General features: G+C 43.3%; 1 protein-coding gene and 1 pseudogene across 1 annotated transcript in view; one reads left to right on the top strand and one right to left on the bottom strand.

Moving 5' to 3' along the window:
• The first annotated feature begins 255 nt into the window (after positions 1–255).
• The window catches only part of NDFIP1 (Nedd4 family interacting protein 1), a 38647-nt gene continuing 11272 nt past the window's right edge, over positions 256–27630 (top strand). The window contains exons 1-3 of the mRNA XM_004586506.3: positions 256–533; positions 20217–20304; positions 24187–24317. Of these exons, the coding sequence (XP_004586563.2) occupies positions 471–533; positions 20217–20304; positions 24187–24317 (282 nt within the window). The 5' untranslated portion in view covers positions 256–470. The remainder of the gene's footprint in view (positions 534–20216; positions 20305–24186; positions 24318–27630) is intronic.
• LOC131482688 (large ribosomal subunit protein uL23-like) lies at positions 11712–14582 on the bottom strand (annotated as a pseudogene).

Raw genomic sequence — 27630 nt, 5'->3', positions numbered from 1 at the left:
GTCGCCAGGCATCAAGTCACGCTGCTGCGTGGCCGACTCCCTCGCAGGGCCGGAGGGAGGACGGGGAGGCATAGGTGAAACTCGTTACAAGCATCGCCCCGTCGCTGGAGTGGCTTGCTACTGGTTCTGAGTGGCTCGGTAGGTCTCCGGGGTGAAGGGCCCCAGGGCACTGCAGGGCGGCGGCGCAGGGCGAGGCCTGGCCGGGCTGGGCAGGGCGGTGCGAGTCGGGGGCGGGGCGGCGGCGCAGCGTCGTCGCCGTCGTCTCCGCCTCCTCCCCCGGGGCCGCGTCGGAGCCTTGGCGGCGGCGGCACTCACATCCCGAGGAGAGCCTCCAGCCCCGGAGCGGCCGCGGCGGCTTTCGAGAAGCACCCGCAGCGCGTCCCTCCTCAGCCACCCGGCGCTCGCAGGCCGCAGCGCCCGCGCCCCTTCAGTTCACTCGTTCACTCTTCTTCTTTGCGGCCGGCTGTGCCATGGCGTTGGCATTGGCGGCGCTGGCGGCGGTGGAGCCGGCCTGCGGCAACCGGTACCAACAGGTAAGTCGCGCTGCGGACCCGGGACTCTGGCCGGGCCGTCCCCGCCCGCCGCTTCTAAGTCTCTTGGGGCCAGGCCCGTGGCCAACTCGACGTCGAGGCTTGGCAGGCCGCGCTGGGCCTTGGCAGGCGAGAAGGGCCTCGGGCTGGGATTCGAGGCCGCCGCGGGCCGAGCTGGCCCTCTGCGACCCCCGGGGGCAATGGGAGAACCGAAGCCGGGCCTGGTTTGCAGCATTTCCCGGGAAAGCGCTTCCCTGAGTCTCAACCTGCGACTCTCAGGAGGCTTCGCTCCGGAGGCACTCGTTTGTCCCTTTTTCCATTTGCGGTTTAATGTCATTGGAAAGAAAGAAAAACGCGTAAAGTCGAAAGGGAAACTGGGCGGAGAGAAGAGATTAGAATCGCTGCAGCCGCGGCTGCCGGCTCCCCGCCGGGTTTCTGAGCCTTGGCGGGTGCTAGGAAGCCAGCCCCCTCCCCGCTGTTGAAAGACAAAAATCAGAAAATGAGGCGAGAGACGCATATCCGCAGATCGCCGTGCACTGGGGAAACGCGACTGCAGGGCGTGTGCCTGCGTGTATTTTAAATGCTCTGGCGTGACGTTGTGCGAGATTTAATGGCAGGGCTGGGGAGGAAATGCAAAGGTGATGATTGGCTTATTATCTCGATTATGCTTTATAAATTGAGGCCCCAGGGAAGCGAGCTGCTTGTTTTTACTCCTCTCCCTTGGCTGGATTTCTATTCAGAGAGACCCTCCGCAGGGTATAGAGGTGTTAGTGTGACACGTCGTTATTGTGGGAATGGAGCCAGGTGGTAATGGGTTTTCGGATACTTTCCACATAATTTGCATACAATTGGCGGTCCGGCTTTTATGTAATCAAATGGCGTACCTTAGATGATGTGCCATTTTATATTTTAGGAATAAGGGAAACCAACTCAGTGAAAACATCCAGATTAACCCTGGTGCAGCGGATTATTGGTTTGTTTTGCTCTTTCCCAGGGATGTTGTCATCCGCCCCCGCCTCCGGCTCGGACTCCCGAAATGACTGGTTAGAATGTAGCCTCTTGGTTTCATAAACACGCCCAGAATTGTGGCAGTGCAGTATTATCTGAAGATCTCCTCACATCCTTTTTTTTTTTTTTTTTTTTGCATGACCTTGCATCCTTTGTGTGTGTGTGTGTGAGACCTTAGGCAAAGACTTAGGTCCTTCCTGCTTTCATAAAATGTCATTGATAGATGTCACTTAACTGTCACCATCAAGGTGTTTACAAATCACACCTGTGCCCTCTTTCTGACTTGGGGAAGGCAACAAGCACAGAAACTGTGGGTTTCCTTTGTACTGCCATCTTCTTGAGCTATTGGGTAATGCTGACACACTGCTAGAATACTGAAAGTGTGTTGGAGGATCAGAATTAGGGGTTTCTTGATGTAGCATCTAATAGCATTGAATTCTGCAGAATTGAGTTGTATCAGGGATATGTCATGTTTGTTTCATTCCTTTAAGAAATAACCATTAAAAAAACCCTTAAAAATGAAAAAAAAACCCTTAAAAAACAGTAGTTTTTGTAGAAAAATTGTAGTCTATGAAAGCAGAAAATCCTCCCAAACAGTAATCTGCCACTTATATAGATAACCGAGTTCATAGTTTGATGTATATTCTTGTGAGTTTATGGATGTATAAATACACACAGGTATAGACCAGTATAAATGTCTACAGATAAGGAAAACTTGCATTGGTTTAGTTATGCGTTAGTTGTAGTACTGAGTCATTTACATTTATTTTTCATTTAATACTTGCAAAACCCTTCTGAGTCAGGATTTATTCTTGTTGTATAGACCGTAGTCAAGGCTCAAAGAGGCTCAGGAACTGGCTCAAGGTCACAAAGCTGCTAAATGGTGATTATAAGGATATATTTACACTCAGCTACTTAAAACACAAGCTCACAGTCCAAACATAGGCATATGCTCTAGCACATACCCACATGAACATTTGTGTTCTCATATGCACCCATATATACATATGCAGGCACATCCTTGTACATTCTGCCAATTTCCTTGGATTTCTGATCATCCTTCCACATTTTTGCACATGTTAGTGTAGCACATTCTCATCTACATTCACAGATTTGCATATGTATGTTTTTGTGCATGCATATGTGCAGAGGCAGATAACCTAGATATAAAACTGGATTCGTATTTTAGTATTTTTGTAAGGTACTGTTACATATAATATGTTACATATGTTTTTATTGAACATCCTTAATTTCTGAACCATACTTTAATCAACTGAGTATTGTTGATCATTTAATAGCACTAACAGTTTTTGTCTCTCAATAATGGTTCTTTTTATATAACTCTTCAAGCTATTTCCTTACTACAAATTTCTGGATATAGAAGTATTTAATCAGAGAATATGCATTTTTAAAGGCTTTTGAATTATAGAATGTTGCTGCATTGTCCAGGAAACTTGATAAGAGCATGATACTGTTCAGTTGTCACAAAAGGCTAGTCTGACTTTTATTTGATCTGGTTAATCAAATTGGGTGATCCTTCAGCCAAGACAGTGTAATAGAAAAATGTATGATTCATACATAAATACACAGTTTTGCCCTTATGCTCTTCTTACTAGCAGTGGAACATATATGTAACTTGAATTTAGCATAGTTACAGAATATACAGAAAAGCTAGGTTCATGAGTTACTTGATTCATGATCTTTTTTTCCTTTTTGCTGTTTGAACCTGTGACTGTGTGTCCAGACATGCATAAAGATCTAGATAGTTCCATACCCAGTATTGAAAAACCTGTTCCATCATGCTCTCTGCAGGTGTTTATTTCTGCTCATCCATCACCGACCTTCTTTATCTCACTACCATGCCTGGTTGCCTGTGTCATGATTTCTGCCGGGTCATGCTAGGTATTCTGAGATACCTGGATTAGAACCCAGAGCAAGTGGCAGTGATGTCAGTACCGTATAGGTTTCTACAGGCAGTAGAAAGTTTGGTTTTGGTGTGATGTTTCTTTTTACCTCATTACTATTTGTAATCATCACCAATAAGCTTGTCTTGCCATCTGATGAATAGTGCAGCAGGTTTGGGGAGTGATACTGTTTTGGATGAACTCTTTGGATTGTAAAGCAACACTTGATAGATTTCGGAAAGATTTTATTTCTTAGAAGTCATGTTAAAGTATGAAGAAAAAGCCATGATCCTGAAGAAGGAGTGAATAGTGCCTCTGTGATTTATTGTATATTTTCAGTTTCAAAAGTCATTAATTACGTCAGGAACCATCCCTTACAATGCATATCAGGATTTTTAAGGTTTTCTGCTGAGTTTATAGCCCATGTTGTCAGTAATCAAAGAAAACATTTTTGAAAAATAATGAGAATGGGCCTGGTGGCGTGGCCTAGCGGCTAAAGTCCTCGCCTTGAAAGTCCCGGGATCCCATATGGGCGCCGGTTCTAATCCCGGCCGCTCTACTTCACATCCAGCTCCCTGCTTGTGGCCTGGGAAAGCAGTTGAGGACGGCCCATTGGGACACTGCACCCAAGTGGGAGACCCGGAAGAGGTTCCTGGTTCCCGGCTTCGGATCGGCGCACGCATCGGCCCGTTGTGGCTCACTTGGGGAGTGAATCATCGGACGGAAGATCTTCCTCTCTGTCTCTCCTCCTCTGTGTATATCTGGCTGTAATAAAATGAATAAATCTTAAAAAAAAAAAAAAAAGAAAAATAATGAGAAGATTGCTAAATTATTTTACAACCTTTCTTTCTTTTTCTGATTGTAAAACATACATAAAATTTACCGTGTCAGCCATTTTGGTCCAGTGACATTGAGTATATATATCATGATCTAACCAATGTCTCTCTACAATTTTTTTGTCTTGGAAAACTGAAACTCAGTCAGTTAAACAATAATTCCTCATTTGCCCTCTTTCAGCTCTGGCAGCAACCATTCTTTCTGTGTTTATGAATTTGGCTACTCTGTGTGACTCTCCAAGTGGAACAAAACATTATTTGTCCTTTGGTAAATAGCTTATTTCACATAGACTCGTGTCCTCAGAATTTTATCTGTGTTGTAACCTGTGCTAGGATTTTCTTCCTTGCTACAGCTAAATAATATTGCAAAAAATATTGCATTGCAGGGTTCTGCCACATTGTATTTATTCCTTCATCTGTTACAAACATTTGGGTTCCTTTCCGTTTTTGACCAGTTGCACATAATGCTTCTGGGAACATGGGTATACAAATATTTCCATGCTTTTAATTTTTTAATTTTTTTATTGGAAAGGCAGAATTACAGAGAGAGAAAGAATCATTTTACCTGCTTGTTCAATCCTCAGCCCCTCAGTGGCCAGAGCTAGGCTGATCCAAAGCTTTGGGCTTCCGTGTGGGGACAGGGACCAAGGCCATCCTCGGCGCAATTGGCCCTGCATTTATTTATTTATGAAAGTATCTTGTTTGGCAATTCCTTTCTTTTTTTAAAAAATATTTATTTATTTTTATTGGAAAATCAGATTTATAGAGAGAAGGAGAGACAGAGAGGAAAGATCTTCCGTCAACTGATTTACTCTTCAAGTGGCTGCAGTGGCTGGAACTGAGCCAATCTGAAGCCAGGAGCTTCTTCTAGGTCTCCCACGTGGATGCACGGTTCCGAAGCTTTGGGCCATCCTCTGCTGCTTTCCCAGGCCACAAGCAGGGAGCTGGAAGGAATGTGGAGTAGTGGGGGGGGGGGAGGGAGAGATTGGAACTGGCGTCCATATGGGATCCTGCAGCAAGCAAAGCAAGGACTTTAGCCACTAGGCTACTTTGCCAGGTTCAGCATTTAATTCTTTTAAGTATTACAACAAGTAGTAGAATTGCCAGATCATATGGTAATTCTATCTAAAATTTTTTGAGGAACTATGATCCTGTTTTCCATAGTAGCTGCACTATTTTATGTTTCCACCAAGGGTATGGTATACAAGGTTCCAGTTGCTCCTTGTGTCGTTTTATGATCAGGTTTCTTTGTTTTGTTTTGATCACAACCATTTAATTGATGTGAAGTGATATCTCCTTTACTATATAAATCTGTTTCCCTAATAATTACTGATGTTGGATATCTTTTCATGTGTTTACAGTCGATTTGTTTTATCTCCTGAGGACAAATATCCAAATTTTTAAGATCATTTTTTAATTGGGATTATGTTTTATTGATTTTTTTCCTCACTTCTTTTTTTTTTCAATAAATCCTAATATTATTTTATTTGTATATGTTTCTGTGTATAACTGCTTTTTAGCAGATGCACATGAGGAATGTCATGAGAGCTCCTTTGCAATCTGTTAGGAATATGGAAACAAGAGTTTGTGTGTGTCAGGAGCTGCGTGTCTATAAAAGCTCTTTGTATTTGGCTTTTGGCAGTTTTCTTGCTGTTACAGTGATGGATCTCATTTGATTGATGTTTATTTTCTTGCCAAGCCCTGCTGGTGACCATTAGTTAGGTGAGATGTATTTGGTTTAGTAGTTGTACCTACGCCCTAGAAACGGGGCCATACTTTTGTTTTGGGCCAGAACCCAGGACCCATTAGAAATGCTGTGGGAATCCTGCTCCAAACTGATGCCACCCACCTGCTTGTGGTACATAACTTCAAATTACTTTGTCCTATGTTACTTTACATTAATTTACATTAAATTATAATTCTGCCGTGAAAGTCACTTTGTGTTTTTGGGTTTTTTCTTTTAATCATTTATTTTATTTATTTGAAAATCATGGTTACACAGAAAGAGGCTGAGACAGATCTTCCATCTGCTAGTTCACTTCCTAAATGGCTGTAGTGATCAGTCCTGACCAGGCTGGAGCATGGATCCAGGATCTTCCTCCAGGTCTCCCATGTGGGTAGCAAGAGTCCAAGCACTTGGGCTTTCCCAGGCTGCCAGCAGGGAGCTGATGCAGGATTCCAGCATTACAGGAGGCAGCTTCACTTGCTGTGCCACAGTGTGTCAGCCACAGTGCTGATGCTTGCTTCATATTTTTACTTAAAAAAAAAAAAAAGAAGAAAGGGAGGTTTGAAGATACTCTAGTGACATCCTCTGCTTTATTGTTTTTAAGACTTTAAAACAATTACTTTTTTTTTAAGATTTATTCATTTTTTACAGGAAAGGCAGATTCACAGAGAAGGAGAGACAGAAATATTTCCATCCGCTGGTTCTCTCTCCAGGTGGCCACAATGGTTGGAGCCAAGTTAACTTGGAGCCAGGAATTTCCTCTGGATCTCCCGCACAGGTGCAGGGATCCACCAAGGCTTTGGGTCATCCACCACTGCCTTCCCAAGGCCACAAACAAAGCTGGATGGGAGGTGGAGCAGCAGGGGGGATTAGAACCAATACTCATATGGGATCCTGACACATGTAAGGCGAGGATTCAACCACTAGACCATTATACCATGCCCTGGTTTTTTTTATTTTTAATGCTATCTTTGAATAAGGACAGCTGCTTGGTGGGACTGTTCTCTTGTGCAGTGGTCGATGCCTGCTTAAAGATCGTTTTGTAGATTCTGCTCTTATAATTACAATTAGGGTGCATTTTTCCCCCCCAAAATATAATTTTATATTAAAAGTCCCAGAAACTGGCTTTACTAATCAAGCTTAGGAATGGTTTTTTGTTGTTGTTTGTTTTCGTTTTTAAATTATTTTATTTCTTTATAAGGCAGAAAGATAAGAGTCAGACAAGAGTTCTCTCATCCTCTAGCTCTCTCTCCAAATGCCCACAGTAGCCTAGGCTGGGCCAAGCTTGAGGCCCGAGCCAAGAATTCATTCCTGGACTCTGACGTGGGTGGCAGGGATCCAGCACTTGAGCCATCACTTGCTGCCTTCCAGGTTGTACATTAGTAGGAAGTTGGAATTGGGAGCAGAGCCAGGAATCCAGCCTGGGTACTCCATTATGGGATATGGGCATCCCAAACAGTGTCTTAACTACTATAGCCAAACACTCACCCTGTTAAGAATGTTTCTGTTGAAGCATTTTTCTTATTCAGTATAGAAGTTCCTTTGACATGTTATCACCTAGCAATGTAGGATGATCTTTGCCAGTTTTTCTACCTTTGGTCATAAATTAGTAGTTTGGAAATACCAAGTAGTGGAGGCTTGAATGTAATTTGTCGATATTCTGGAGAGTAGACAGCTTATGAATCCAAAACATAAGGGTTTAGGGAGTGGCTTCTGTTTAGTAATCTTTCATGTTATTTATCATTAGGTGCTTAAACATGGCATTCAAGCATTTCATGCTCTCCAGTAATGCATCTCTGCATTCTTTGTATGCTCGTTTCAAGTAGTAAAGGAAATGTCAGTGTGCATAGTAACTTGAGGGCATACACATATCTAAATATTTTTGTCTTGTAACCATCTGTCTATATGAAGCTATGCACAAGTTCTTTACCTAATGGATCATCCTGGTCTGTTCTTATTTCTAACTCCCATTTTGTGGTGAGAAACCTGGCTTCTGTATCTGCCATTCATTTAATTGTCTTAAATATTTGTTTTGTTTATTTGAAAGACAGAATTGCAAAGACAGAGTGAAAGAGGTAGAGATCTTCTGTTGCTGATTCACTCAAATGGCTGCAAAGGCAGGATGGGGCCAGGCTGAAGCCAGGAACCAGGAGCTTCCTCTGGGTCTTTCATGTGAGTGCTGGGGCATAAGGACTTGGGCCATCTTCTGTTGCCTTTCCAGGTAAGTTAGCAGGGAGCTGGATTGAAAGTGGAACAATCAGGATTTGAACCAGTACGCAAGTGGAATGCTGGTTTCACAGAAGGCAGCTTTAACGGCTATACCACAACCCCAGCCCCATTTGTTTCCCTAATTCCTCCTTTCTGTGCATGTGTAATGGTATCAGTTGTTAGTCAACACACTAAGACCAAATGATCCTACCTGCTGGAAGAGAAGGCAGGGATCCAGTTACTGTTGCCTTCAGTCCTGCAGACTCTGCTCTTTCCAGTGCTCCTTAGGTCAGTACCTTCCTCCTCCAGCCCCTCCTGTGTGAGACTTCATACATTTATAATACAGTTGGATTGTTTTTGCAACATTCTGCCTACCATGCTAAATCCTCAGCCATCTAAATGGATTTTTTAAATTGGCATACCTTGAGCTGAACTCTTTGTGCTATAAAGCTTGATAAGCTTTGTCAAAGTTTCACTCTGTTTTGTTCCACTCTGTTTTTAAAACAATACATCTTAAGAAAACTGACAGGGATTTTTAAATCTTTTTTTAATAATCTTATTTGCTTTTTTTTTTTTTTTTGCTAAAGTACATTAAACTTACTATGTACTCACTTGCAAAATTTCAGTAAAACTGTGAACCCAGAATACCAGCTCTTGATGTTTTATTTTTTTATTTACTTATTAAAGATTTATATATTTTTATTGGAAAGTCAGATTTACAGAGAGAAAGAGCTTCGATCTGCTGGTTCACTTCCCCAAGTGGCTGCATGGCCAGGGCTGAGCTGATCTGAAGCCGGGAGCAAGGTAGTTCCAGGTCTCCCACTCAGGTGCAGGGTCCCAGGGCTTTGAGTTCTCCCTGACTGCTTTCCCAGGAAAGCAAGTCAAACAAGGTGGGAGCTGGAACAGAAATGGAGCAGCCGGGACACAAACTAGCGCCCATATGGGATCCAGGTGCATGTAAGGTGAGGATTTAGTTATTGAGCCATGGTGCGTGCCCTCAAATAAATAAATAAATCTCATGTTGCTATAGAATCATAAATGTGATTTGATGGTTATCTGTGGCCTTGGGGATGACTGACAATAGCTAGGAGATTGTTCTCAGTACTTGTCCTTGTGAAGCTGAATTGCATTTTCAGATAGGATGTATTGAAGTATGCTTGTGCTCGTTTTGGCGGCTTATATGCTAAAATTGAAGTCTGCTTAAGTTTACTTTAATTCAGTCATGCAAGGTGTCATTAATCAGTTCTCTTAAACACATTGGTCAATTTTTTTTAGTTGGCTAAGTTAATAGAAGTGAGCCCAGGTAAGCTAGCACCAAAATGACTAGCTCAGGAGAAAAAGACAAATTGTTTTATAGGGACTAAAAGATAATCTTTAGCTTATTATATGAGCATGTATTATTGTTTGGAGGGCTGAAGTATCTTTTGTTATGTTTAATATAGGTGTCAACTTTTTTCTATGATTTATATATTTTTTATTAGAAGGAAATATTTACAGAGAAATATCTTCCATCTGTGCATTTATTACCCAAATGGTTTCAGTGGCCAGAGCTAAACCGATCTGAAGCCAGGAACCAGGAGCTTTTCCTGGGTCTTCCACGTGAGTGCCTGGTTTCAATGCTTTAAGGCCATCCTCTGCAGCTTTCTCAAGCCAAAAGCAGTGGCTAGATTGGAAGTGGAACAGATGAAACACGAACTGGTGCCTGTATGGGATGTTGACACTTGTGGGTGGAAGATGAGCCAGTTGAACCAACTGGCATTAGCCTAGGCATTATTTTTTTTCTTCTTTCTTTTCTTTTTTTTTTTTTTTTTAAAGATTTATTCATTTTATTACAGCCAGGTATACACAGAGGAGGAGAGACAGAGAGGAAGATCTTCCATCCAATGTTTCACTCCCCAAGTGAGCCGCAACGGGCCGATGCGTGCGCCCATCCAATGCCGGGAACCAGGAACCACTTCCAGGTCTCCCACGCGGGTGCAGGGTCCCAAAGCTTTGGGCCGTCCTCAACTGCTTTCCCAGGCCACAAGCAGGGAGCTGGATGGGAAGTGGAGCTGCCGGGATTAGAACCGGCGCCCATATGGGATCCCGGGGCTTTCAAGGCGAGGAGTTTAGCTGCTAGGCCACGCCGCCGGGCCCTAGGCGTTATTTTTTCAAGATTTCTTTCTTTCTCTCATTTTTTAAAAAGATTTATTTATTTTTATTGAGATCCCAAGGCTTTAGGCCACCCTCTACTGCTTTCCCAGGGCACAAGCAGGGGGCTGTATGGAAAGTGGAGCAGCAGTGACACAAACCAGAGCCCATATGGAATCCTGGTGCATGCAAATTGAGGGTTTAGCCACTGAGCCATCTTGTTGGGTCCAACTCTTCTAGTTTTTTGAGAGACTTTTGTTGTAGCATTTTATTTTCAAAATCTTTATTTTTTTCCTATTTAAATAACATGCTTTCCTCATTTTAGGTCTACTTTTAAAATTATGTTATTTATTGATTGATTTGAAAGGCAGAGTTTCAGAGAGTGGGGTATAGAAAGAAAGGTTGATCTTCCATTCTGTGGTTCACTCCAGATGGCCACAATAGCTGTTGTGGAGCTGTGTTGAAGCTACAAGTTTGATCTGTGTCTCCCATATGGGTGGCACTTGGGCCATCTTTCTCTGCTTTCCCAGGTGATTAGCAGGGAGCTGAATCTGAAATGGAGCAGTCTGGACATGAACCAGTGCCCACATGGGGTGTTGGCATCTCAGGCTGTTACTACTTTATCCATTTTGCCACAATACAAGCCCCTAGCTACTGTCTTGAAAATCATTTATTATATAATCCAAAGGTGAACATTTTCTGCTATTCTGTCAAAGTCAGTGGGACGAGTCAGGTGCTTGGTCTTCATTTCAACTTGTTTTTATTTAGGACTTTTTGATTCTCTGCAAGCAGTTTCTGGAAATTTGAATTGAGACTTACTGCTTATGGAACCATAAGTGGAGAAGACATTGGACTAAGGATGCTTCTGAATGTGGACTGGTTATCAAGTGGCTTGGATGCTACTTCCACAGAGATGATGTTGAGGGGCAGAGATCTGCTCTGGTCTATCTGAAAGCCCTGAGCTGTTGTCTGTTCTCGTTTCTCCAGTCTGCAAAATGCAGCCACTGGAGGCATACCGTTAGTCTATGAGGCTCTTGAAGCTGTGTGCTGGAAAATACTTGCTTGACAGTGTCTTGGTGTCATCATCAGTGTTGTTGAATTACTGATCTCTCTTTTTCCTCTCTCCTCCTCCTGTCATTCAGTCATTGAGAAAAGAAGTCTTAAGATACAAAAGAAAATAGAAGCCATTCTAAGGAGATGTATTGCTTTGTTAGAGTAGTCTTTTCATTTGTTGTTATTTGAGTTGGTTTTTAAGATTATTCTAATTACTTTGCTTTTCCTTTGTTTTCGTGAATTTTAATTTTTAATTGTGTTTTCTTTTTTTTTGTGATGAAAAACATATATTTAGAATTAGAAAACTGGATGCAGTTTAGATGATCCCAGTTTTGCTGTCAGCATCCAGAGCATCATATTCAGGAGCCAACCACACACATGCCTTCTTTTTTCCGTCAGGTCTGATCAGGGTATTGACGTTGGCCACATCAGTGTCATAGAGCTTCTTCACAGCTCGTTTGATGCTTGTGGCCTTGACATCCACAATGAATGTGTAATCTTCTATCTTCTTCACAGCAGACTCTGTGGTCAGGGGAAACTTGATGATGGCGTAGTAGTCAAGCTTGTTTCTCCTGGGGCACTCTTCTGAGGGTGTTTGGACTGGCACTGCATTTGGGCTGCCAGAAGGTGGGTGACGTGCGCATCTTGTGGCAGTGGACTCCTTTCAGCAGAGCCTTCTTGGCCTTCAGAACCTTCACTATGACTTGGGCTTTGGGAGGAACAGGAGCTTCCTTCTTCACCTTCAGGCCATCTTGGTGAAAAAAAAAATTGTGTTTTCATTTTGGTATTAACAGGATCTGTAGTTGTCTCTTTATTATAGCATAAGTGGCCTTGTTGGAGATAGTTTAAATCCAGTGCTTGGTTTGGTTGTTTTTAAAGTAATCTTTATTTGGGCTTGGTACAATGGCCTAGTGGCAAAGTCCTCAATTTGCATCCACCGTGATCCTGTATGGGCGCCGGTTCTAATCCCGGCTGCACCACTTCCCATCCTGCTCCCTGCTTGTGGCCTGGAAAAGAAGTCAAGGACGGCCAAAGCCTTGGGACCCTGCACCCGCTTGGGATGCTTGAGAGAATTTCCTGGCTCCCAGCTTCAGATCGGCTCAGCTGCGGCCATTGCAGTCACTTTGGGAGTGAATCAGTGAATGGAAGATCTTTCTGTCTTTTCTCCTCTCTGTCCATCTGCCTTTCTAACAAAAATAAATAAATCTTTAAAAAAGGATTAGTTTACAGTATGGTGCATCAGTTTTCTTTGTTGCCTTCATTCACAAATACATTAAGCTCTGTACATGCTGATGGAATTCTAACCTTTCTTGACATAGCCAGAGAATTATTTGTAGTTAGTAAGTTTTGATTTTGTTTTAAAAGCAACTTATTATTTGTTTGCATTTTGAAAGTCAGAAAATGCCTGTTTATTTTTATTTGCCTAACTATAAGATCCATTGTCCTTTTTTTTTTTAAGATTTATTTATTTTTGTTGGAAAGGCAGATAAGATTTACAGAGAAGAAGAGACAGAAAAAGATCTTTCATCTGCTGGCTTACCCCCCAGAAGGCTGCAGTGGTCAATGCTGAGCTGATGTGAAGCCAGAAACTAGGAGCTTCTTCCAGGTCACCCATGTGGATGCAGGGTCCCAAGGCTTTGGGCCATCCTCTGTTGCTTTCTGTGGACACAGCAGGAAGAAGTATGGGAAGTGGAATCCCCAGGACATGAAATGGTGCCGATTTGGGATCCCATTGCTTGTAAGGTGAGTCAGCAAGCCAGGCCCAAGATTCACTCTAAAGAAGACAGTTCTGGAATTTTTAAAATAGTTATTATTACATATATAAGGTTGTGCACTGTGAACATTAATTTCAACCCCCCTCCTTCAAAAAAATGTTTATTTATTTATTTATTTAGAGAGAAGAGAGGACAATGAGATCTTCAGTTCACTGATTCACTCCTCAAATGGCTTCAGTGGCAGGGGTTAGGCCAGGTGGAAGCTAGGAGCCAGGATCTTCATCTGGGTCTCCTACATTGGTGCAGAGGCCCAGGACTTAGGTCAGTCTTTGCTGCCTTTCCAGGCACATTAGCATAGAGCTGGATCTGAAGTGAATTACCTTGGATTCAAACCTGTGGCCTTGTGGGATGCTAGTACTGTAGACAGAGGATTATGATACTAAGCCATTGCACTGACTTCCATGACCATCTTCTTTGTCTCAGTATGTTGCTAAAGTTCATCCATGTTGCAGCAAGTATTAGCTCATTTTTTAAAAAAAGACTTTCTTGTGGGGCCTGGTGCTATGGCTGAATGACTAAATCCTCACTTCTCTGTAAAATCTGATCTGCCTTTCCAATAAAAGTGAATAAGTGTAAAAAATATATATGATGTATTTTTGGGACCAGCATTATGGCATAGTAGGTTAAGCTCCTATCTGTGGCACTGGCAGCTCATTTGGGCCACATGGGAGACATGGAAGATGCTCCAGACTCCTGGCTTTGGATTAGCTAGCAAGTAGCAACTTGACCCACTGCACCACAGCATTTGTCCCTATCTCTTTGGTTGTAGCTCTCCTGATTGGTATAAAGTGATATCTCATGGTTTTGGCTTATGTTTTCCTGATCACTTAATGATGTTGAGCATTTTGCATCCGTTGTTGGCATGCTTCTTTGGAAAAAATGTCTCTCCACACCCTTTGTTCAAAACTGAGTTGCTTTAAAAATTTGTTGTGATTGTTTATTATTCTTTTGTTTGAAAGTCTAAGAAGGGAGATTTTTCCATTTGGTGGCTCACTACTCAAATGCTAGTAGCCACTGGGAGCCCCATGGGAAGTGTGGCAAGGACACAAGTACTTGAGGTGTCATCTCAGGCATCCCTGACATACACAGGGTGCGTGTTAGGGGAAAGTGGGGTTGGAGGTGGAAGAGCCAGCATTTGAGTCTGATATGTGATGCTTGTGTCTCAGTCTCAAGTGACAACTTAACCACTGTGCCACATGCTCACCCTGAGTTGTTTATTTGTTTAAGCTGCTTGTAACACTTGGTATGCCTTGTTGAAACACAGTTCAAGTCGTGGCTATGCTGATTCCCGTTAGCTCCCTGCTGACGTGCCTGGGAAGGCAGCAGAAGATGGCTCAAGTGCTTGGCTTCTTACCATGAATGAAGGACACCAGGAAGTAGTTTTGAATTTGTGGCTTCAGTCTGGGCCCCATCCATGGTCAACTTTGCCATGTGGCCAATAAATCAATACATGGAAGATCTCTATTTCTGTGGCTGGCTGTCTCTCTTTCCTTTGAAACTGTGTATTTCAAAAAATTATAATGAAGAATGAAAACCTAGAAAGCTAAATTTGGGGCTTCCAGACTAACTGCCTAACTCCAAATTGCCTTTTTGTTGTTGAGTCTCTCTTATTTTGTCAGAATTACTAAAGGTAACATTTCTTAATGAATAGTAATTTACTAGAAAACCATTTTTGAATATAAAGATTGTTCAAGTAAAAATAACACAATTTATATGTACATTATATACATTGAGTTTTATAATCCTTGAAAATTTTCTGGAAATTTTTAACAACAAAATGTAAAAAACTTGGTTGTTTACCAAGAAAAATATGCTTGTTTACTGTTGTTAACTATACTGTCTCATTAGATAGAATTCAGAGTGTCCTGAAGAAGCAACTGGTAATGAGAGGTTCAAAATTACACTTTAAGGTAGAAACTTTAAGATAGCTATGAAAGTAAAGTAGTAAGTAACAATTAAAGCTTGAGGTTAGAACTGAGCTGATCCAAAGCCAGGAGCCAGGAGCCTCTCCCGGGTCCTCCATGTGGATGCAGGGTCCCAAGGCTTTGGGCCATCCTCCACTGCTTTCCCAGGCCACAAGCAGGGAGCTGGATAGGAAGTGGAGCAGCCGGGATATGAACTGGCACCCACATGGGATCCTGGTCTGTGCAAGGTGAGGATTTAGCCACTGAGCTATGGTGCCAGACCTGTGAGTAAATATTTTTAAAAGTTAAAGCTGATTGGGTCTGGCACGATTGCATAGAGGTTAAAGTCCTCGCCTTGAATGTGCCAGGGTCCCATATGGAGGCCAGTTCTTTTTCTTTTTCTTTTCTTTTTTTTTTTTTTAAGACTTATTTATTTTTTTTTGGAAAGGCAGATATATAGAGGGGAGGAGAGACAGAGAGGAAGATCTTCAATCCACATGAGAGAGCTGGATGAAGCTCCTGGCTCCTGGCTTTGGCTGGCCCAACCACAGTCATTGCATCCCCACAGTCATCTGGGGGAGTAAGATCAGTGCATGGAAGATCTTTCTCTCTTTCCCTCTCTGTAACCCTGACTTTCAAACAAATAAAGAAAATTTTAGCAGACAGACAACAGAAAGTACATTTGAGAACCAAGTAACCGGTTTTATAGCCACTCTAGTTCTAATGCACATTTCCCCTCCTGTTCCTCCCTCTGCATTACTGAGAGCAAGACTTAGTGTTCCTGTTATATAAAATTGCGTGTATTTAAAGGTTATGCTGGGGCCTGGTGCGATAGTGTAGTGGTTAAAGTCCTCGTCTCGCACGTGCCAGCGTCCCATATGGTTGCCGGTTCTAATCCCAGCTGCTTTACTTCCCATCCAGCTCCCTGCTTGTGGCCTGGGGAAGCAGTTGTTGATAGCCCAAAGCCTTGGGACCCTGAATCCAAGTGGGAGACCCGGAAATGGCTCCTGGCTTTGGATCGGCGCAGCACTGACTGTTGTGGCCACTTGGGGAGTGAATCATTGGACAGAAGATCTTCCTCTCTGTCTCTCCTCCCCTCTGTATATCTGCCTTTCCAATAAAATAAATAAATCTTTTTTTAAAAAAAGGTTAATCTGCTCAGAAAGTTACTTATATAGGTTGCTCTCACTAAATTCCTCTTCTCAGAGGATTGTCTTTTTCTTCTGCACACTGAAACAACCTTATTGATGGTGCAAAGTCCTTTTTTCTTTTTTTAGTTCTACTTCAATTCTCAAAATGGGTACAATAGCTAGGGCGGGTCCTGACTGAAGCCAGGAGCCAGAAACTAGAAGTGTTTTCCAGATCGCCCATGTGCATGCTGGGGTCCAAGGACTTGGATCATCTTCCTCTGCTTTCTCAGGCCCATTATCAGGGAGCTGGATGGAAAGTGGAGCAGCCCAGACTCAAACTGGCACCTACGTTAGATGCCGGCAATGACTGTTCCTACTGTGCCGCAGTGCTGGCCCCCCCTGTGCTAGCTCCTACCACCAGATTATAGAAGCAGGCTGGAATGGGAAGACTGAACAGGGAGTCAGAGAGGATTGTATCTCTGGTATGAGGAACTCTTAGAATCATCATCGGTGTTTTTTATTAGTATTTTTTACTTTTTCTTTAAAAAATTAATAATATTGATACATTACTCTATGAATTATTATTTTAAAATTTTATTTATTTATTTATTATTTTAAAGATGTATTCATTTTATTACAGCCAGGTATACACAGAGGAGGAGAGACAGAGAGGAAGATCTTCCATCCGATGATTCACTCCCCAAGTGAGCCACAACGGTTGGTGTGCGCTGATCCGAAGCCGGGAACCTGGAACCTCCTCTGGGTCTCCCACATGGGTGCAGGGTCCCAATGCATTGGGCCGTCCTCAACTGCTTTCCCAGGCCACAAGCAGGGAGCTGGATGGGAAGTGGAGCTGCCGGGATTAGAACCGGCACCCATATGGGATCCCAGGGCTTTCAAGGCGAGGACTTTAGCTGCTAGGCCATGCCAAAATTTTATTTATTTAAAAGGTGGAAAGATACCTGTCATCTGCTTGTATGGCAAGAACTGGAATACTTGAGCCATTATCTGCCTTCCCAGAGTATATTAGGAGTAAGAAGCTGGATCAGAACTGGAGCTGGAGCTCAAGCCCGAACACTTTGATGTAGGATGGGGAAGTTCCAAACAGATTTGTTGGGGGAGGAAGGCAGATTTTACCTGAAAGGTCTCCTGTTTTCTCACCAAAGAGCACATTGGGGCTTAAGGCCATTGGAATTTGTTCTTCACATGCTCAGGTTGCTAGGAGACTAGTGGCCTACCCATAAACATTGGCAAGTATGACCTTTTAACCTCTTTGTCCTTTGGACTTCTGTATTAGAATTGCCATGCTTCCTTTCTGAGACATAAGTTAAGCAGGTAAAATGTGATTACTTTGACCAAATATAGGAAATATAAAATTGGTTCAAAATACCAGGATAGGTTAAAGTAAAAGGACATTATTGGCGGTTCATATTAAAGCAGTGTTCTTGGGAGTCTGTTTTTTCTGCCAACTCTTTCATCACTTTGGTGTTTCACAAAGTGAATGGTAGATCTGAGGGGTCTGAGAATACCCTGTCTAGATCTACGGCTCATATTAAAATCAATATTTCAGTATTTCGGATGAACCATGGTCCCAGGAGCCTCTTTCTAAAAAATCCGATGCTATGGGGTCCCAGAAATATTTGACTTGACTTTAGCTTTTCCACCCAAGAGCCTTTGTGTTTAAATGAAGCACTTAGTTGAGGTTATGATGCAGGTATTTTGTGAATGCCTTTAACATTAGATTATTGCAGTTAAAAAAAAAATGTCCAGATGATAAGGGATCAAAAGTTGGCACAATAATCCATTTGACAGTGAATGTTTTGCAGTATTAATAAGAAAAATTTTGTTGGCATCTGCTTTTGAATAGAATAGGGTAAGGATGGGAGGTGGAAATGATTGGTTATAACTGAAGGATAAGGAGGCTGTACCTCAGACTCCCTGGTGTTCTGGTCTCAATTTAGCAAAATTTTTGGTAGCAGTGTGGCTTCAAGCTGGCCTGTAGTGTCTAAGTGCCTCTGTTGGCTCTGTCAGTCACAGCGGTCCTGAAGCCAGAACTGGCCCCAAATCTGTTGCATCTGTGCTTCTGGTACTATGTCACAGATTGACTCCCAGTCATTGCCAGTCCATTTATTTATCGTTGTAAATAAATGAACTCCATTGTCACACTTGAGAAATGCAGTGACATGTCATCATGCTCCGTGAGAATCACCTGGGTCAGCCATACAGGCTAACTTACACTTTATGTGTAAGTTATTTACAGTACCTGGAGATTTGGTCTGTTAAGAAGTTGTTGAACTAGGGTAGGAGGGCGATGTATTGATACAGGCTGCGTGAAGAATTACACAGAATTTGGTTTTCATAACCACCTCAGTTACTAAGGTTTAACTTCTGTGCATAATCCGAACATAATGGTGGTATTGGCCTGTTTTTTGTTGCTGTAGGGGAAGACCATAGGTTGAATAATTTATCAAGAATTAAGCTTTGGAACCTGGCATGATAGTCTAGTGGCTAAAGTCCTCACCTTGCATGCGTTGTGATCCCATATGGGCGCAGATTCATATCTCAGTTGCTCTACTTCCCTTCCAGCTCTCTGCTTATGGTCTGGGAAAGCAGTTGAGGACAGCCCAAAGCCTTGGGACTCTGCACCCACGTGGGAGACCCTGAAAAAACTCCTGGCTCCTGACTTCAGATCAGCTCAGCCCTGGCCATTGTGACCACTTGGAGATGGAATCTTTCTCTCTGCCTCTCCTTCTCTCTGTAAAATCTGATTTTCCAATAAAAACAAATAAATCTTTTAAAAATTAAAGCAAAAAAGAATAAAGCTTTGTTCAGAAAAGAGCATATGATAACAGCCGTTAAGATTGTGTTTGGGATGCCCCAATTCCATATTAGAGTGGTTTTGTTTGAGTTCCAGCCCCGCTTTGGTTTCTAGCTTCCTGCTAGTGCACATCCTAGGAGGCAATGGTTATACTTGGATCTCCACTGCCTGCTTGGGAGACTTGGATGGAATTCCAAGCCGGTGGTTTGGCCTGGTTCAGATTTGGGATTTGGGGAGTGAATAGGCAGATGGAGAACTCTCTGTCTCTGTGTGCTTGAAGTAAATAAGCATTTAAAAAAGTTTCCACCAATAAAAAGTTTTCCTCAGCTCAGGGTTGTGGAGGTGCACGAGGGTCTGCGTGCTGTGCTGCTGCGGCTGTGCAGGATGTCACCTGCTGAGAAATGCCCTTTCAGAGACAGTCACATGGCTTCCGTAACACTTACTCTACAGCTAATCCATCTCTTGTTCCCAGAGGGTCCTACTTCTTAATACCTTAAAATGAGGATTAAATTGTAACAGTTTTAATAGGAGCATTCAAAACCATACCAAGGGTAAACCTTGATTTGTCTTTGATTTTTCTGTCTTAACACATTATTTCCCTAATTTAAAAAATTATACATGTTCATTTAAAAAGGTTAAAAAATACGTAACAGAAAGAAAAATTTCCTTATATTCTCTGCCATTTCAGATCTTGTCTATTCTGTGTCTTTTGTAGCACAATGTGCAGGAGTTGGACCTCTGCCAAGTACTTGGGCCAGCAGGTTGGAGTTCCTTGTTCATAGCTTTGATTTGGCCCAGACCTGGCTTCTGTAGCTATTTTGGGAATAGATCAGCAGATGGAAGATCTTACTCTCTCTCCTCTTCTCCCTCTGTTACTTTGGATTTCAAATAAATAAATGCATACAATAAAGCTTTAAATTTTTTGTTTGAGAGACAGCAGATTTTCTGTCTGTATGTGGGGGGGGGGGCTGCTTAATAGTCTTTTGTGATATATGGTGTGATTTTCTTAAAAAGATTTATTTTTATTGGAAAGGCAGATCAGAGTTATGGAGAGGAAAGAAAGATCTAAAGATCTGCACACTTTTTAAGACTTGGAAACACGTTTCCAAGTATCTGTTCAGAAAGGCTATGTTCCAGGTTCTCATCTCCTCATTGGTTTCACCCTGGCACTTAAATGTGGTGTTTTTTGTTTAGTTGCAGAATGAGGAAGAGTCGGGAGAACCCGAGCAGGCTGCAAGTGATGCTCCTCCCCCTTACAGCAGCATCTCTGCGGAGAGCGCAGGTAGGTGGTTGGGCCAGGTGTAGACTGTGCCCCTTAACTGACACTGTTTCCTGGGCTTTGTGTAATGCCTGTTTACTCCTGTCTACCTGTGCGTTGGCTTTCCTTAGAGTTTCTTATTTTTAGTTTGTAGCTAAAAAAACATGGAAGAAGATCTCATGTTACTGTTTTCATGAGGCAGATAAAACCCATTTCATTTTGCGTTTATTATAGAAGTAAAAATCAGTTGCATTCCAGAAGACTCTTGATAAAAAGAAATGGGAACTGGGTGGTTTTTGTAATTTCTTCATTACCTGGTTTTTGCTCTGTATGATTGTAGTAGCTGTGATGTGGATATAGTACAGGTTGACCTCCCCTAATCAAAAAATCTGAAATCCTGGCATTATGCTTAAAAAGTTTCTGACTTTAGAACATTATAGATGTTGTTCATTCTGGTTAGGAATGTTCAACTAATGAGTTTTGCAAATATTTCAAAATTTGAAAATTCCGAAATCCATGACACTTCTGATTGCAAGCATTTTGGATAAGAGATACTAAATTCGTAGGGTTGAATGTTTCTTATGCCAGTGAATTCTTTATTTCTTAAAAGGCAGAGTAGTCTTCCATCTATTAGTTCACTTTCCAAATGCCCACAGCAGCTCGGACTGGACCAGATGGAAGCCTGGAATCATGTGTGTCTGCCTCTCTTCCTTTCAAGTGAAATGGAGAGGGAAGAAAAGACTTGAGATTCTATACAGATAAATAATTATTCTGTGGCTAAATTGGTTCCCTTAACACAACAGAGGAAACATGGTAAAAATAGTCAAAGATAAAATTAACAACAGATCAAAATGCTGGGGCAGGCCGTATGGCACATCAAGTTAAGCCCATGCCTGTGACCCTGATGTCCCATATCAAAGCGCTGATTCAGGTCCTGGCTGTGTTGCTTCTGACCCAGCTCCCTGCTAATATACATGGGGAAGCGGTAGTGGATGTCCCAAATGCTTAGCCCACTGCCACTCGCCTGGATGGAATTCCAGGCTCCTGACTTCAGCCTGGCCCTGTCCCAGACATTGTGACTATTTCCAAACTAAACAAGAAAATGGAAGGTTTCTCTGGCTCTTGCTCTGTCTCTCTCTCTCTCTCTCTCTGTCTCATCTGCCTTTTAAATAAATTAAGTAATTCCTTAAAAAAGAAGTATTAAACCCTGTGAAAAATGAGTATCAGTGATTGATTTTTTTCTTATTATTTTCATGTTTGCAAATAGAAAGTCATGAGTCACTTTTTGGCTTAAATGTTTTCCTTATTCCATTGTTAATCTTTTTTTTTTTTTTAAGATTTATTCATTTTATTACACAGAAGAGGAGAGACAGAGAGGAAGATCTTCCATCCGATGATTCACTCCCCAAGTGAGCCGCAACGGTCGGTGTGCGCCGATCCGAAGCCGGGAACCGGGAACCTCTTCCAGGTCTCCCACTTGGGTGCATTGGGCCGTCCTCGACTGCTTTCCCAGGCCACAAGCAGGGAGCTGGATGGGAAGTGGAGCTGCCGGGATTAGAACTGGTGCCCATATGGGATCCCGGGGCTTTCAAGGCAAGGACTTCAGCTGCTAGGCCACACCGCCGGGCCCTCCATTGTTAATCTTAAATGCCATTTAAGAGTATACTGCATGATGGTCAAAATAGGGGTGTATTTCAAAAGCAGTTGAAGGGAGAAGAAAATTAATCTGAATTTTATTTTGTTTATTTTTTTAAATCTGAGAATTTATATTTTTATTTTGATGATCTTTACATAGTTGATTAGGGCTCAAAGGGTTAAGGGCTACAGGAAAGTGGGTAAGACCATTGTTTCTGCATTCTCTTTTTTCCTGTATCTTGGGGAATGGGGAAGACAAAGGGAGAAGCCACACCCATCCTTCCAACCATCCCAGAGTCCCTGATATGAGGTATGTTCCGAGGGCACTGCTCAAGTGGTTTTGATGGTTCAACTGTTGTTTTTTGCTGCCAATCTCGCCATTCCAAGCATGACGAAATCTCTTCAGAATCCACTGGCTGACATAGTCCACCTTAGTGTCTCACTTGCCCAGATTTTCACTGCCAATACTTGGCTGGTTGATCAATTTGTTCTGTCATCTGTTGTGGTACCAGGTGTCCTATGCAGGCTCCAGTGTACTGCCATATCCTCCATGTGCATCTGGATATGCTGTCCACTGCTCCAACTGAGCTGCTGAGGAGGCTCAGCTTTTTTTTTTTTTTTAAGATTTATTTATTTTTATTGGAAAGGCAGATTGACAGACAGGAGGAAAGACAGAGAGGAATATCTTCCATAATGGTTCACTCCCCAAGCGTCCGCCATGGCTGGAGCTGAGCCAATCTGAAGCCGGGAGCTTGGAGCTTCTTCCAGGTCTCCCACACGGGTGCAGGGTCCCAAAGCTTTGGGCCGTCCTCAGCTGCTTTCCCAGGCCACAAGCAGGGAGCTGGATGGGAAGCGGGGTTGCCGAGAATAGAACTGGCGTCCATATTGGATCCCAGAGCGTTCAAGGTGAGGACTTTAACCACTATGCTATCGTGCCAGGCCCAAGGCTCAGCTTTGACACATAAACTCCATTATCAGACCATGGAACCTCTCCATTCAGTTCTCCCCATGGTTGGGGTTCTGAGTCCAACAGTTCAGTTGGGGGGAATCCCCAAAGAAGCTTCGTCTGAGGTGGTCCCAGACCAAATTCTTGTGTGTGCTTGGCAGTACAGGGTCTGGTAAAGACCGTCACCCCAGTCAGCCTATGCACATGCTAGTGGTTGTAATTGCTGGGTCAGTTCTGTTTCCAGCTCCATCTTCTACACAAACCAATGGATGTTGGAGCTCAACGTGATCCTGCTCACCACACACTTGGCCCCCAGGCAAACCAGTGTGAGCTGCAGCCTAGTCAGAGCAACCACAATAACCCCCACCAGGTCTGCCCACTGTCCTGGTTCCCAGTGCTTGCCAGTATGTACAGCATACTGGTCCAGTCTGTCCCACATCCCGTTCAGCTCTCATACATGTCAATGGGCATGAAAGCCTAGTTCAACCCAACCAGCCCACTATCCAGTCCACACACATGCCAGCAGGCACCAGTCTTTGTCTAGCCATGCCTGCCCCAGTCCTGGTTCTCATGCTCACCAGACAGAGTGGCAGCCCAAGAGGGCGATGCCTACTATTTTTGCATACTGGGCCCACTCTCATTCCCGTATCATGCACTCTCCAGGTGGTTCTGCAGTTTAACTTGACAGAATTAGCTCCCAGTGCCAGCATCTGCCAGCTGATATTGCGGCAAAGCCCAACCAACCCACACCCACTCTGACTTATACTTGCACCAGTAGGAACAGTCAACCCAGCCTGGCTTTTCCGTGATCCACCTCACATGAGGCCAACAAATGTAGCTCTGCCCAGTCTGGTCTGCCCCCATCCCAACTCACGCTCTCCAGTGGGAATGGTAATCCAGCAGGGGAGTCCTATACAGCCCCAATACCAGCTTTGTCCCCATCTTCCCCCAGGTCTCATGTGTGCTGGTTCGGTGCCATGGCGCAGTCTGGCATGGCCTGCTTCACCCTGGCTTTTGCCAGTAGGTGCTGTAGCCTGGCCCGGCCCACCCCCAATTCCAGCTGATGCTGGTGAGGGCTACAGCCTCACCCAGCCCAGCCAGCACCCAGTCCCAACCTTATGTGTAATCTGAATTTTAAATACCTGAGAAGGATGAGGAATTTAGAAATGATCTATAGGCTCTTAAAATTGCTATAAATGCCTTTTGGTTCAGTTACTCTATATGTCTTTTAATGGCTGAGTTTTATTTGCCAGTTAGTGAAAATCATTTTATTCCTTCAGCTCGGTTATTCATCAGTTAATGGTTCCTTCCTTTTTATTCTGCAGCATATTTTGACTACAAAGATGAGTCTGGATTTCCAAAGCCGCCATCTTACAATGTGGCTACAACACTGCCCAGTTATGATGAAGCTGAGAGAACCAAGGCTGAAGCTACTATCCCTTTGGTTCCTGGAAGAGTAAGTACCAGTTGTGTCACCTGCTGGCTGCTTTATTGAGATTTATGTATTTATTTGAAAGGCAGATGACAGAGAGGGAAAGAGAGAGGTCTTTCATCCCCTGGTTCACTCCCCAAATGGCTACAACAGCAAAGGTTAGGCCAGCCTTAAACCAGGAGCTTGGAAGTCATCCCATGTGGATACTGAGGCCCAAGTATTTGGGGCACCCTGCATTAGCTGGGAGCTGAATTGGAAGTAAACCACCATGATTTGAGCTGGTGCCCATAAAGAATACCACCGTTGCAGGTGGTAGCTTAATCCATTGCTCCCACAGTGCCTGCCCTTACTAACAATACATTCTTTGAAAAGACAAGTATATGTATTTCAGGCTTAGAACTTTTATTAAAAACTAAAAGGTAAAGAGATAAGAGGCCAGATGAAATTCCTTGCTATGTAGCTGTTGGGGAGTGATTCAGTTGATGGAAGATTGTGTGTGTATGTGTGTGGTGTGTGTGTAACTCCTCCTTTCAAATAAATAAATACGTGTTTAAAAAGAAAGAAGATAAGTGAACAGAAAATCACTAGTCAGGCCAGCTCATTTTTTCTTGGGTCTCCAATGTCAGTACCTTCTGAAGTCTACTGGGATGGCTGATTAAAAAAATACACGTTGGGCCCGGCGGCGTGGCCTAGCGGCTGAAGTCCTCGCCTTGAACGCGCCAGGATCCCATATGGGCACCAGTTCTAATCCCGGCAGCTGCGCTTCCCGTCCAGCTCCCTGCCTGTGGCCTGGGAAAGCAGTTGAGGATGGCCCGGGGATTTGGGACACTGCGCCCGCGTGGGAGACCCGGAAGAGGTTCCTGTTCCCGGCTTCGGATCGGGGTGCACCGGCCCGTTGCGGCTCACTTGGGAAGTGAAACATCGGATGGAGGATCTTCCTCTCTGTCTCTCCTCCTCTCTGTATATCCAGCTTTCCAATAATAATAAAATCTTTAAAAAAAATAATAAAATAAAAAAAAATAAAAAAAATACACGCAGGTGCTGGCATGGTGATGTGTCAAGCTATTGTTCCACCTCTTGGCACTGGCATCCCATATGGGTGCTGGTTTGTGTCCCAGCTGCTTTACTTCAGATCCAGCTCTCTGCTTAGCGCTGAGGGAGGCAGCAGAGGATGGCTCAAGTAGTTGGGCCCCTGCACCCATGGAGGAGACAGCTCTCAGCTTCAGATCAGCTCATCTTTGGTCTTTACAGCCATTTAGGGAGTGAACCAGGGATGGAGGACCTCAGAAATTTCTTTTTCTCTCTCTATAAAATTTTTCTTTCAAACAAAAATAAATAAATCTGTAAAAAAAAGGTACATGCACTTTACCTTGATGCTGCACGTGTAGCATGTTGCTGTTAGGAGGACTGCTGTGGAGACTGTGGAGTGGGAATTACACAGTGAAAGTCATGAATGAGATCTTTACAATCATTAAGGTGAGCCCCATGCTCCAGCAGGCTCGGCGATAGCATTTGTAGGGACGTATGGAATTTGGATTCCATTTAGCCAGATGCTGATTCATGGGGTTGGGTTGCAATCTGATGAATGGCAGTTGAGATCTTAGACACTCCTGGCTCTTGATTCAGACCTGTAAATAGATGTAGTTTCACAAATAATCATTGAGGTTGACATTGTTGTAGGCAGCACCTTGGGCCAGATGTTAGGAGGATATAGTGCTTATGGGCATGAGGAAGGTTGAAGCCTGGCAGGAATCTGGTGTGAACACCAAGGACAGTATGGTGGCACAGGCTCTGGTGCTTCTTCTTGGTTTCATATAGCAGTCTGGTTGGTTGTTGTTGTTTTTAAGACTGAATTTATTGTTGTTATTTTTTAATATTTATTTACCTTATTTAAAAATCAAAGTTATGGGCCCAGTGCAATAGCCTGGTGGCTAAATCTTTACCTTTCATGCACCAGGATCCCACCGGTTCATGTCCTAAGTGTTCCAGCTTCCCATCCAGCTCCTCATTTATGGCCTGGGAAAGCAGTAAAGGACGGCCCAAAAGCCTTGGGATACTACACCTGAGTGGGAGACCCAGAAGAGGCTCCTGGCTTAAAAAAGAAGAAGAAGGAAAATCAGAATTACACAGTGAGAGGAAGACGCAGATCTTCCATCCACTGGTTGTCTCCAAGGGCAGGGGCTGGACCAGGTCAGAGTCAGAAGCAGGAGCTTAGTTTGGGTCTCCCACGTGGACAGGAGGAGGTCAAGCATTTGGATCCTGTTCTGCTTTTCCCACGCCATTTCAGGTTTTTTCCTATCAGATTTATCTGTTAATTTCATTATTCAGGAACTTTTTGAAGTACCTGCAATATTTGCAGTAGAGATGAAAAACTTTGGCATAAGACAAATGAAATTAAAATCCTACTCGTGTAAAAGGCTCACTTATACCTACTTCTAAAACTGCACAAGACCAATGAACATCAAGAACTGTCACTTTTTACAGTATGATTGTGGGGGGCGGGGAAGATGAGTTTTTGAAGTGGGCCTAGAGTTTGAATGGAGAAGAGTATTACAGAGGGAGCAAGCCCAAAAAACAGATGTGAATTCAGTAAGATACAGGGCAGTTCCTTGGATGGGGTAATTTGTTTTGCATAAGCAAAGGGTCTGAGAGGAGAGTTGAGATGTGTGAACTGTGCTTAGTGCAATCCTTGGAATTCTAGCATGAGGCATTAAATGTGTTATATTGCTCACACAAAATCCCTCCGAGGTTTTGAGTAGAAGTACAGAAGGATTTGTGTTTTAGAAACTTTAACTTGGCAGCAGTTAGTAGGAAGAAGCAAGGCAGAAGACATACCAAGGAAAGGAAGAATAATTAAAAGATGTTTGCAATACTAAATTAGAAGTTACCTCTATGTATTTTTGGGCTGAATCTTTTCAGTGCCAATACAGGAGTTAGTTTCTAATTTGCCAAATCTTCTGGGAAATCAGAATGCTAGATAATTTTTAAAAATATTTATTTACTTGAGAGGTAAAGAAGGAGAAATAGAAGAGAGATCCTTCACCCACTGGTTTATTCCCCAAAAGGCTGTATCAGCTAAGATTGGGCCAGGCCAAAGCTAGGAACCTTGAACTGCATCTCGCATATAGATGCAATAGTCCAAGGACTTGGGCCATCCTTGGCTTTCCCAGATACATTAGCAGGGTCTGGATCAGAAGTATAGCAGCTCAGAACTTGAACTAACACCCATGTAGGATGCCAGAGTTCCCGGCAGCAGCTTAACATTTTGTGTCGTGATGCCAGCCCCAGTATTTTAAAAATTATTGAACAGGAGGGCCACGCGCAATAGCCTAGTGGC

This window comes from Ochotona princeps, chromosome 19 (genome assembly GCF_030435755.1).
Source record: "Ochotona princeps isolate mOchPri1 chromosome 19, mOchPri1.hap1, whole genome shotgun sequence".
In the NCBI taxonomy this organism is placed as follows: Eukaryota; Metazoa; Chordata; class Mammalia; order Lagomorpha; family Ochotonidae; genus Ochotona; species Ochotona princeps.
Note: the sequence above shows the minus strand (reverse complement) of the source record. Positions and strands in the feature narration are given on the sequence as shown.